The 12,926-nt window shown below is 39.5% G+C and overlaps 1 protein-coding gene across 2 annotated transcripts in view; it reads left to right on the forward strand.

The window, feature by feature from the left end:
* The first annotated feature begins 112 nt into the window (after positions 1-112).
* LOC112571304 overlaps positions 113-12,926 on the forward strand; it is a 53,451-nt gene continuing 40,637 nt past the window's right edge. For both annotated transcript variants that reach the window (XM_025250203.1, XM_025250204.1), the window contains exons 1-2: positions 113-535; positions 9,294-9,324. In XM_025250203.1, the coding sequence (XP_025105988.1) occupies positions 516-535; positions 9,294-9,324 (51 nt within the window). In that variant the 5' untranslated portion in view covers positions 113-515. The remainder of the gene's footprint in view (positions 536-9,293; positions 9,325-12,926) is intronic.

The raw sequence follows: 12,926 nt of genomic DNA on the forward strand, positions 1-12,926 counted from the left end.
AATTGGAAAAAAAAAAAAAAAAATCGTCTGCTAGCAATCCATTAATACGAGTTCGTGCTCTTACAATGGCTTTCAGGCACAATAGCTCTATGGAAATCGCGCGCTCTTACACAGAGCCAAAGTTTGGTTGATGAACTACTACTCTATTCCCGACAGCTTTTAATCCCTTTGTATGTTGACACGTTTTGGATTGCCTGGTATCATGAACGTAGATCCCCTATACACGTCCATGCTGGTATCTTCCACCGCTGTCGCAAAAGAGACCCAGAATCTGTCCTCCTATTAGACTCATGTAGCAAACATATCTTTTTATCTTAGTCAGAAATTTAGTTTTATTAATTTGGTGTCGAGCAGGATTTATTAACTTAAGCATAAGTGGTGACAAGTTTTCATACGACGACCAGGGTGTGTAGCTCCGTACGCTGCCTTCAAGCAAGCCATCGCGCATGCGTGCGATTAATGGCGGATATTTTGAATGTCAGTAACTTGTTAGTAACCAACAAAAATAATTTACGATGGACGTTGGCTGGAAGAGGTAAGTCTTATTATCTTTAATATGATATAACTCAAATCTTTGTTACTTTATGTGCAGACTCATGTAACAAGTGGCTCTTGACTCGAGAATTAGTCGCTTAACAAAAGGTTACTAGACACGCACAGCTACATTATATAAGACGCAAAATATTTCGTCGGTTTGTTTTACCACTCTTAGGATGCATGTAAATGTGATAATTTCAGTCATTGACCTAGTAATGCACAAAATAAACATGGACTTTTGCTAGTCATCGTTCGACATAATAATAAATGCAAAATTTGTGAAGCGCGCACTCACACTCCTAAGGAGCATACTCTTAGCACTTAAGATAGCATACGAGGGACAGGAAAACAAATAGCCTATGAACTATAAAAGAATCAACAACCGTACGAAACGATTGGCAATAATAACTTAATAATCTATGAGGATAAAATAGACAGGTTTCACTTATATGCACCAGGTCAACGCTTATCAGGGCTTCTGCTAAGGCTTAATTCTTTGGGGTCCCAGGGACCCCTTCTTCAGATTTCTAAGGTGTCCCAGGCTAACTCTAAGGGGTCCCTTTACAATGTGAAAAAAAAATCAACAAATCAATATACTTTGTTCAACTGCCTTTCAGGCACACAAAGCACTGTAATGTCTTGTCAGAAACGGCGAAATTTCTGTGCCATGAAGTCTGTGCAAGCATCTGTGACGAGCTTATGCTCACTTTACTTGGGGTGCTCTCTTTCTTTCTGGTTCTGAGACAATGATTTTAACCATGCTGTCCATGATGGACCTCTTCCCGGTAAGGGAAAAAACTCAGTGCAAGGGAAGTAACTCTCACCTTGTAGTGGACGATAACAATAGATTGGGCTACGATGTCAGACGCTACACTTACCCAGTTTTGTATCTGTTCTTCGCCCAAATTTGAAGGGGTCCCCAGGGACCCCATTGACGAAAATTGAAGGGGTCCTCCGAACATTTAATGCGTACTGTACGCAATTTTTTGCATAAGCAGAAGCCCTGGCTTATACACCAGAACAATATATGGTCACCTGATGTTTACTGTGCTGCCAAACAGAACTCTTTTCCTTTCTATATCCGCCACCTACCCATCATCAAATCCTGCTAAGCTTTTTACCTCAAATTTGGATGAAATTGCTTAGGAGAGGATTCCTGCACAAAGTCATTGTAATAGCCATCGACATGTTAATTTTGAGGTAAAGGACTTTTTGTAGTTCTAGTTTTAATTTTGAGGTAAAGAACCTTTGCAATGATCCCACATTGCATCCTGTTAAGCTTTTTGCCTCAATTTTAAATAAAGTCTCTTTGGAGACAATTTCTGTGTGGAGGCATCAAAATAGCTGATCACGTATCCCCTGGTGTACGGAGGAGTGTAGGGTGGCCCAGTGCGCTTGGAAGAAGGCCCAGCGCCTTGCCTTCCACCAACCTACTTCTGAAAATGTGATAAGTTTTAAACGCAGTAGGGCTCAGGCTCATTATATTTTTAAACAGGCAAGGAAACTTGGATGGCAGAGGTTTGTGTCCTCATTGTCCTCCCTTACCACTTCCCAAGAGGTATGGCCAGTCATGAGGAAGATAAAGGGAAGATTTCCAGCTGGCTCGTTAGACCATCTGAGGGTTGGAGACTCTATTCTCACAGAGGCAGGAGATGTTGCTAATTCCTTCGCATCCACCATTGCTAACAACTCCTCTTCTCACTACTCTCCAGATTTCCAGCGCTTGAAATCTTTTAAGGAATCTTCTGGCTGTGACTTTTCTTCCGATAACTCCAAAAAATACGATCTTTCTCTGAACCGAAACAAGCCCTTCAGAAGTGCAAGGACTCTGCACATCTCTTATCAACTGCTTACTCATCTTCCACAGGTCTCTGTCCTTCTAGATATCTTTATTTGGGTGTCCGGCTTTTTCCTTCCCTCGTGGAGAGAGGCAATCATGGTGCCCATCGCTTTGAAGGCAATTTCTGCGTGGAGGCATTGAAATAGCTGACCATGTATCCCCTGGTGTACAGAGGTAAGTTTTAAACGCAGTAGAGCTCAGGCTTATTATATTGTTAAACAGGCAAGGAGACTTGCATGGCATATATTCATGTTCTCATTGTCCTCGTGTACCACTTCCCAAGTGGTGTCGGTGACTGTGAGGAACATACAAGGAAGGTTTCAGGCTGGCTTGAGGCAATTGTGCCCATCCCAAAACCTGGCAAGGATCCTTCTGATCCCAACTCTTACTGTCCTATCTTATTAGTTCTTTGTGCAAAACTCTAGAACGCATGGTGAATGCCTGGCACACTTGGCATCTTGAGTGCCAAGGTCTCCTCTCCAACCTACAGTGTGGCTTCAGAAAATGCTGCAGCACTCTGGACCATTTGGTCTGTTTTGAACCTTTTGTCAGGGATGCTTTTGTCGGCAAAGAACATGTTTTAGGTGTTTTTTTATTTAGAGAAGGCGTACGACACTACTTGGAAGCAAGGTATTCCTTTGGACCTTCACGCCCTTGGCTTCCAGGGTTTTATTTTCATTTGCATTGCCTCTTTCAGGCTTATCCTGTCTGACTCTCAGGAACAGGAAATGGGCATCCTTGAGGGCAGCATTCTTTCTCCAACTCTTTTCGACATTAAAATAGATTCAACCTTGAAATCTGTCTGTCCAGGCTTGGCAGCCTCATAATATGTAGATGACAAGGCAAATGACCACCAATTTGTCCATGGTGTTGAGGAAATTTTAGTGTAGTACACGTTTTAATTACTTATCCTGAGCTCCAGAGTATCCATCAGTAGTTTTTTACACCAAACTCTTTGTTTTCCTTGTTAAGTCCGTCCCATTGGCAGCTATTTTGACATTTTAAAGAAGGATAGGGCTCTACTATAAGATTTAAGCTTTTTATGTGCTGATAGTTTTGGGTTTTTGGTTTGTTGTTGACCTTTTGGGACACAACCCTTTTTCTTACACTTTATTCACTTTTTTTTTTACATTATTCTTGCTTCTTATGTTGGCTTTTATTGATTAAGATTTTGTAGTTATATCACTTGGGGGATTTGCTCCTAAACTTTTCAAAATAAGATTACTTTATGTCACCTGCACTCTACAGTGCCTTTCAGACGAGGAAGATAAATAAATCAAAACAACGACAACAATTAAAATTTTAAAAAATAATATAATTTGAAATAGAAAATACAAAATAAATCCAAATTTCCCTACTCACAGTCCTAACACAAGTTTCTTCTAATGTCTCAAAATATTCAGTGTTCTTGCCGACAATGCAGTTCCTCACAAAATCTCCACTTTAAAACAACACAAAATCTATACTTCAGCACAAAGTTTCCACTTGAAAATAAGACAAGGTATCCACTGGCTTAGAAAATGTTAATTCAATGATGGTCGTGAAGCTCCAGGTGGATACGAAGAATAGGAGCAACAAACAAAAGAGAAAAACACAAAAAACCTGGAGAGAAAAAAAAGCAAAACCATTCTTTAGACAAATGGCAAGTTCAACACTTAACTATTTTTAACCATATTCATAAAATATACACAAATATATCACACTCATCCAATACAGAACTTTCCCCATTCTTCAAACATTAAAACACAGACTCACCGAAAATCAACAGAAATACACACTCACCTCAACAGGTTCAATGTTACACAAAGATACAAATCTGGCAACTTCCAAGTCTGTTCAGGACTTGTACAATACAAATCTGGTCAGGATTTGTACCTAGGTCTACAACACCAAGTCTGTTCAAGACTTGTTACAAAACAAAAATGTGGGATCCCGCTCCCCTCAAGGAAAAACTCAGTCACACCACAAACATTCAAAACACTACAACACTCTTTCCTTTGTTCTTTGAACAAAAACAACCTATCAACACCACTTGACTAAAACAGACCAGCCGGCCATCCCTGTATGGCGCAGCAGGCTGTTGACACTGACAGCCGCAGTAATTGGTGTCTTTCAACCTCCCCCTTTCAATTACTTTTCCCTATCCCCTTCCTAGCTAAAATATATATATAGCGCAGCAGGTTTGTGACACTTTATGTTGCTATGATGTAGCCTTAGTTGCTGGCACTGCATAAAACAGCCAACCAACCATGTGTCAGTGTGCCATGAGATCAATACCTGAACAGTGCATACAGTTAATAAAAACCTTATCCAGGGAATAAGTGAAGACTGCCTTTTAAAGTTTAGACTAAATTCATAGCCAACCCTGCATGTCACTTCACCCAGACCAGTTCTTTTGACATGGGATGATGCGCTCTTGGAACAATGTGGTCTTTGCTGGGATGATTTTACAGGGTGGAGGAGAAGATGTAGTCTTGGGGGGAATGGGTGGTTTTCACGTGACGTCATCAGTTTTTGCGAGCTGCTTCAGCGGCCATTTTTCTTTCCCTACTAAGCAGTGGTTACGGAAGCTTGCTGGCAACTGATCGGTTATCATGGTCGTCTGCGGTATAAAAGGATGCGGAAACAAGCCCTGCAGTAAACGAAATGTAATGTTCCTCTAGATGTATCTTTTCATAAGATACCCAAAATTATTTTGAACCAAGGCGACGAAACAAGAAAACTTACAGAAGAACGACGTCGTCTGCTTTACCGAGAGGATATTACAACAGAAGAGAAGTGGAACAAAATAGTTATCTGTTCGAAACACTTTGTTGGCGGTAAGAAACCAGACTTTTTCCAAATTGCTAAAGTATTTAACATTGTTCTGCATGTTGTACACATTGTGATAAATATTCTCTTCATTGTAGGTTGGTGACAGTTCACGTGATTTGAGTGAACATCAAAACAAGACTTGAATTATGCATGACCACGACTAATAAACTATAGCTATAGAGAGAGAGAGGATAAAAAATGTTATTTCTACTTCATTATTTTTCTTTTTAGACGTGTATTTGGTTTATTTTGTTTCAGTGCTGATTATTATTATTTTTTTGTAGTTAATATCACAAAGATGTAATTCATGGGTTGTTTTATTCTTGTGTCTAGGAAAGCCAGCATATGTGAATTTCCGGAACAGCCCTTCGTGGCTTCCCACTCTACACTTGGGACATGAGCGATCAAGTACTTGCTCAGAAGCTGAGACTTCGAAAAACAGGTATTTGAGGCTTGTGTCTCGCAAAAGAAGTAATGCATCCGTCCCTACTCTACATACTGCAAGCAAGAAGCGAAAATCAATCAGCAGTGAGACAAGCCAGGAAGAAAAAATATGTGAAAGTGTTTTTGGTTGCTCAAGTGCTTGCGAAGAAAGTTTACATGGTGGCATAGAAGATTCATGTTCAAATGATCAGAACACTCAAACAGATTTGACTGGACTAAATATAGATGCAATCATGCAGGACTCTGAGACCAGACTTCTTGATTCAGTTAAAAACAGACAACATTGTTCTATTTATGAAAGACAGGTGTATGTTGAAGATGAAGCTAAAGTTCCATTCTACACGGGACTTCCTTCATTGGCAGTAATGGACCTTATTTTCAGAACGGTAGAGCCATACATGTCTAATCAAACACAGTCACTGTCCAAAGAGCAAGAGTTTTTGCTGTGTTTAATTAAGATCAGACTGAACTACCAATTCCAGGATATAGGGTATCAGCTGAAAGTATCCGTGTCAACTGTGCAAAGGAGTTTTCATAGAACTCTTGATGTACTTGTAGCACTGTTGTCTTTTTTGTTGCACTGGCCTTCAAGAGAAGTTCTGAAACTGTCTATGCCTATGTGCTTTAGAGAAAACTTTAAAGATAAAGTTGCTGTTATTGTTGACTGTTTTGAACTTGAAGCACAGAAACCCTCGGGCCAAACCAATCAGATCCAAGTTTATTCCAACTATAAAAAATATCATTCTGCCAAATATCTGATTGGGATCGCACCACAAGGTTCAATCAGCTACATTTCAGATGCATTTGGTGGCAGGGCTTCAGACAAACACATCATTGAAAATACTTCTTTGTTGTCCAACTTGTTACCAGGAGATGTAATTATGGCCGACAGAGGTTTCAACATTGAAGATGAAGTTCTTTTTTATCAAGCTAAATTAATAATTCCAGATTTTACCCATGGGAAAAAGCAACTTCACCCACTACAAGTTGAAAATTCGAGAAAAATAGCCTCTGTACGAATTCATATTGAGAGAGTTATAGGCATTGTTCGCAGAAAGTTTGGAATTTTGCAGTCTAAAGTGCCTATTGACCTGATGGCAACAAAGCCTGGTGATGATAATCCAGTCATAGACAAAATAGTTCGGCTTTGTTGCTGCATTGTAAATTTACATAAATCCATAGTGCCTATTGAGTAGCTATAGTGCAATTTTTTAGTTTGAAATCAGCATTTATTTTCAGAATGCATGCTTGCAATCTGTATATGTTTACATTACCAAAGAAGTTATTCTCAGATATAAAATGCACAATTACCTTACTGTAGTTCTTTTTGTTTCGCACTTTATTTATAATAGCATGACGATATCCAACTGATCAGATAAGTTACTTGGTAAATTGATGTGAAACTGTGAACAATATAGAATTTGTTCTTTGCTGGAGATGTCATGCTTTGTATGTTGTTGATCAAAATATTTGCTGTTGACAGAATATTGTTAATATTTTTTGCTTATTAACAGGCTACTCAAACATGTATAATTGAATCAAATGTTATTGTCATTTGAATGCAAATGCCGTTTGCTTCCTCAGAAGCTAATTCAGAGCAATATTGATGCCAGAGCTTCTTTGTGGATTTTAGATTACCTAACCAATAGTTCTTCTTAGTAATCCATATCAGTGATGTTATTTAGATTGGGATTTTGATATGTTCCTTCTTACCCTGTAATGATTTTTTTATGTTATGTTCTGTCAGCAGACACAAAAATTTTCTGAAAAGAATTAATAAATATGCATTTGAATGTGCAAAAGTTCTTGTTTGATGTTAAAGAAGAAAGAAAGAAAAGGTGTGACTGGAGATTGGGGTAGCAAGCAATGAGTGAGAGGAGGTGAAACTGGACACTTAATGAAGGGGAGGAGGATTGTGTTTCTTATTGAAGGGAGAAGCCACTGCCGGGACAGTGTGTTTTAATAGGGAGAAGAGAAAAGGATTCGGAGAGAGGTGGACGCTTGTTTAAGAGTAGAGAGCCATTTGCTAGACAGTGTGTCTCACTAGTGTGTAAGAGATCGAGTACATTTTAGTTTGGAGGTTGTGTTAGTCGAAGTGTGATTGCCAAGACAGTGAGTTTTAATAGTAGATTCCGTGGATTTTTGTGTTTGTGCTAGAAGAGCCATTGCCAAGACAGTGTGCTTCATAATGTGTAGAAGATTCAGTGGAGATATGTGATTGTCAGGGCTTCTGCTAAGGCTAAATTATTTGGGATCCCAGGGACCCCTTCTTCAGATTTTTAAGGGGTCCCTGTTCTTCGCCCACATTTGAAGGGGACCCCATTGACGAAAATTGAAGGGGTCCTCCGAACTTTTAATGCGTACTGTACGCAATTTTTTGCGTAAGCAGAAGCCCTGATTGTGTTAGAAGAACCATTGCCAAGACAGTGAGTTTTAATAGTAGATTCCGTGGATTTTTGTGTTTGTGCTAGAAGAGCCATTGCCAAGACAGTGTGCTTCATAATGTGTAGAAGATTCAGTGGAGATATGTGATTGTGTTAGAAGAACCATTGCCAAGACAGTGAGTTTGAATAGTGAGACGTAATAGATACAGGATTTTGTGTGATTGTGTTAGAGGAGACATTGCCAAGACAGTGAGTTTTAATAGTGTGCAAGGAGTTCGGTGGACTTGGTAAATGTGTTTGACGAAAGGAAGAGCCATTGTTATAGTGACTGTGTTTTCATAGGGTTTTTTATTTATTTATTTTTTTTATTAATAAACATAGGCAGACTCGTATAGGCAAAATCGTTTTGTTTATTTGAGTGAAAGAGCACGCAATTGTCCGACTCCGCTGGTGTGCTCGAGAGACGCTAGCGGTGTCGTGACACAAGCCGATATAGAGCCGCTGAAGAAACGCGAAGCGTTAGGGAAGGAAGATGGCGGACAGCGCCTCGTTGCTAACGTGTGTATCACGTGAGTGAAAACGACCCATTGGCTGGCCCCCTTTTCAACAAAGTGATTGTCTGACAACAACAACAATAATAATAATACTCATCACCATCTTATTGTGATGATGCTGACCGAGATTAACATTTTGTGAGTTCTCTGGACACATCTGCAAACCTAATGTGCACTTCTTCTTCTTTATTTTCCTCAGAAGAGCACTGTCATACCTGCAAGCATCATAGTCCAATATCTTTAGATGACACTGCCTAGAAATGGCTACAAAATGACAAGCCTAAACACAACACAAACATGACCATACTAAGTAAATACAACACAAATACATGACCAAAAACACTCAATCAGGTGAATCAAGAGACACCACTCTGGAACTAATTTCCAATAATCTTTAAAATGCTTTCCTCGCCAACCGCTTCATCTTTTTACAGGGCTGGCTGCCTTGCCGTGATATGGTCTTAGTTGCTGGCTTGGTGTAAAACTCTTTTTCAGCTTCCACCCCCTTCTTGCCAATCCCTCAGAAAAATCATATCATAAAGACAAGTCATTAATAATTCTTCTTTGCACTTGCTACATTATTTCCATACAGAAATATGCCAGTAAATAAACAAGATGTAAATAACTTGTAATACATCGGACTTTGTGGTCAAAAGAGACAATTGAACAGTGATATTTCATATAGTAATTTCTGTTGCTGTGGTTTGTCTTGTGTTCCAGGGGCAAACTGTCAATTGGAAGAACATCTTCAGTAAGTAGTTATCACCAAGTTGCAGAAGCTACTTCTAAAGAGGTTTTATTTTTATGTACACTGTCACTTTTGAGGAAGACTAGCCATTTCATACATATGTCTTGATAACATTGTCAGTGGTTTAGGAAGACATGAGCTGCATCTTAAAGAGTTGTATGTACAGTGGAACCTCGGTTAACGAACACAATCCGTTCTGGAAAGTTGTTCATTATCCGAAACAATTTTCCCATAAGAAATAAAGGAAATAGATTTCATTGGTTTCCAGCCTCAGTTGACTTGCTAATATTTGAAAGTTACAAGCTATATAGGTATTTTTGTAAATGAGAACAGGTATAATACAATATAAATGGAGTTAAATAAACATAAAAACATTTTTAAAAAAAAGCATTTAAACATAAGAAAACTTGCCGTTTTGACGGCATGGGTTGATGGAGGTGTGGGGAGGAAAGGGTGGAATTACTGCTTGGATTCCCCCTCCATGAGCACCTGACATTATAAAATCGGGGATGACTTCCCTTTTCTGTTGCTTTGAGGTTGAAGGAAAAAACTTGTCCAGTGTCTGTTGCTTCTGCCTTTTTTGTAAAACTTTTGGATAATACGATATCACATTATCATTGAACATGTTTAGGCTCCTATTGCCTATCGCACTATCGCATTGTCATTACCTCACTACTATTGCTCTTAATCTTTTTTGGAGCCATGATTGAGGATTATATTATTAAAATAAAGCACAAAAATCACTAAATAAGAAGGATGCCTACAGATAAGGAATGTAACTGTATTGCGAGCACGAATGATGACATGCTGGTTGGTCACGTGTGGTTCACGTGGCTGTTCGTTATCCGAAATTTTGTTTGCTATCCGAGACAAAGTTTTAGCAAAATTTTTGTTCGTTATCCGAAATATTCACTATCCGAGGCATTCGCTAACTGAGGTTCCACTGTATACATATCAGTAGTGAGAAAGGATCTGCTTAGTTCAAAGTGTCAAACGTCTGACAAGTACAGCCAAGGATTTTTATTATAAGATTCCATCCAAAGAGACTTCTCAGTTATAATAACCTGCCACATTTTCAAATAGTCTTGAAGATGAACACACCCTACCTGATTAGTACCGTTGACAAAATCTATGTCTAAGTAAATAAAAAGAGATAAAAATGATTTACCGCAATTTAGAAAGCGCTCTTTAAAATATAGGACCATTTGCAAAATTTTTCCTGGTTTTTCACCAACTATTGTTTAACTTACAGACATTTTTTTCCCTTGTTTTCTCCAATTGTATGATTTACAGACAAATCACAAGTATATTCCTCTATCTTGACCAGTATTCCTAAAACAGCATACTGATGGTGCTTGTGAGCTTCAAGTTAATACATGTACTGATGTAGTAGATGCATTTTATTAAGCATACTCTTCATGTGGATGTGAGCTTTATGGGCTGAACACAAAAGGTCATAAAATGGTAGCCAACCATAAAAAAATACAAGTATCTGCAAATAGATGACAACATGACAAACAGGAGCTAAGTGCATGGATGGAGATAAAGAATTGAGGAGTGAGCAGCGTTATGCAAGATATTTCTTAAACATGGGTTTCGAGGCCAGATTTGAAGGCTTCAAATGTTAGGCTCATCAAAGGGAAAGGGGCAGAGAATTCCAAACAGTGGGACCTGAGAAAGAGAAGGAATGTCTGACAAATTTCTTTGTCTGATGCAAATCATAAAGAGGAGGCCAAAACAAGTATATCAAAGAGACTGGCATAGTAAGCTGTCAGTAGCTGAGACAGGTATGCTGGGGCAACGCCATGAAGACAATGGCAGCACAGTATGGCGATCTTGTATAATCCATGCAAGCATGAACAGGTAGTAAGTAAAGCTCACATAGGGGTGTAATATTATCTGCTTTTTGCCTGTGGAAGAGAACACAAGCAGGATTATTTTGAGCCTATTCAAGTTTGTCTGGTAGGCCATTGGTCAAAGTACCATGGTTACAACTTTTCATATTTTGATGTCTACATATGTTTACTTGCACTCAGGTAATATTAAGAACAAATCAATTAGTGATGTGAGGTGACAGCAGAAAAGGTCTTCAAAATATTAAGGCACCACCAAGACAAATGAATTTGGTAATGGGCATAACATGAAGAAGGCAAAAAACCAAGGACTGAATTCTTTGTAGACCTCTACAACTTCTTAAAAAAAACCAAATGCTATCATCCCCTAAAGCCACTAGATGAGAATAATAATAGAGCATATTTATTTAGCCTCTTTCCTTATTGGATCAATTATAAAAGCTGAGGAAGAAATTCCCGAACATTATTTGTAAAAATAAGTTGCATGCACATGATAATGATGATGTCTATTTGTAATGCGCAGGTATCCATTCAGAAGAATGCTCATTGTGCAGCAAAAAACAAAAAAATAAAAAAAATAAGAAAAAGATAAAGTGAACAAATATATAAAACACAAGAAAAGTAAAAATAAAGACAGAAGTGTTGCTTGGTTGTTTAAGTCTGTCTTAAATAAACAGATGGGTCTTCAGTCTTTTTCGAAACGTGGTTGATGAGGTGATGGTAGAGAGTGACGATGGCAGAGCATTCCACAGCTTCATCATCATCATTCCTTGCTACTCCTCGAGGAGCATAGGGCCGCAACAACACCTCGCCAGCGGACCCGGTTTTGGGCAGCCCTCCTCAGTTGGGCCCATGTGGTTCCGGCAGCCTTTGCCTCGCTCTCTACTGATCTTCTCCAAGTCTGTTGTGGCCTCCCAACTTTCCTCTTCCCCTGCGGGTTCCAGTCAAGTGCCTGCCTGGCAATGGTGTCAGCTGGTTTGCGCAGGGTGTGTCCTATCCAGCCCCACTTGCGCTTTTTGATGTCTTGACTAGTGGCATTCTGGTTAGTTCTTTCCCACAGGCTGCTGTTGGAGATCCTCTCAGGCCATCTTATTCTAAAAATATGGAGAAGGCATCGGTTGGTAAAGGTCTGGAGCTTGTTGTTGATGGTGTTTGTCACTCTCCAAGTTTCAGAGCCATACAGTAGGACTGCCTTCACATTGGTGTTAAATATGCGGGTCTTGCTGCGAAGGGATAATGCTCGGGAGTTCCAGATGGGGCGCAGACTGTTGAAAGCATGCCTGGCCTTGTTTATGCGGCTTCAGATGTCGTCGTCTGCTCCACCATCCTTGCTGACGATGCTCCCCAGATATGTGAAGCGGTCTGTTTCTAGGATGTTCTCTCCTTGAAGTTGAATTGGAAGTTCCTGCTTGTTGTTGAATTTCATCACTTCGGTCTTCTTTTTGTTGATCTTTAAGCCGGTCTTTTCTGCTTCCTCTGCTAGCTTGCTCAGTTTGGTTTGTGCATGCTGCTGCCGATGAGATAGGAGACTAATGTCATCTGCAAAGTCCAGGTCTTCTAGCTGTTTAGTGAAGGTCCACTGGATACCGGTGTTGTTGTCTTGGGTCGTCTTACGCATAACCCAGTCTATGACCATCAGGAAGATTGTCGGTGATAGTATGCAACCCTGTCTTACACCAGTCTTCATTACAAAAGGTTTAGTGAGTTTGCCATTATGGATAACTTGGCAGGATGAGTCTTCATACAATCCCT

This window comes from Pomacea canaliculata, linkage group LG8 (genome assembly GCF_003073045.1).
Source record: "Pomacea canaliculata isolate SZHN2017 linkage group LG8, ASM307304v1, whole genome shotgun sequence".
Classification (NCBI taxonomy): Eukaryota; Metazoa; Mollusca; class Gastropoda; order Architaenioglossa; family Ampullariidae; genus Pomacea; species Pomacea canaliculata.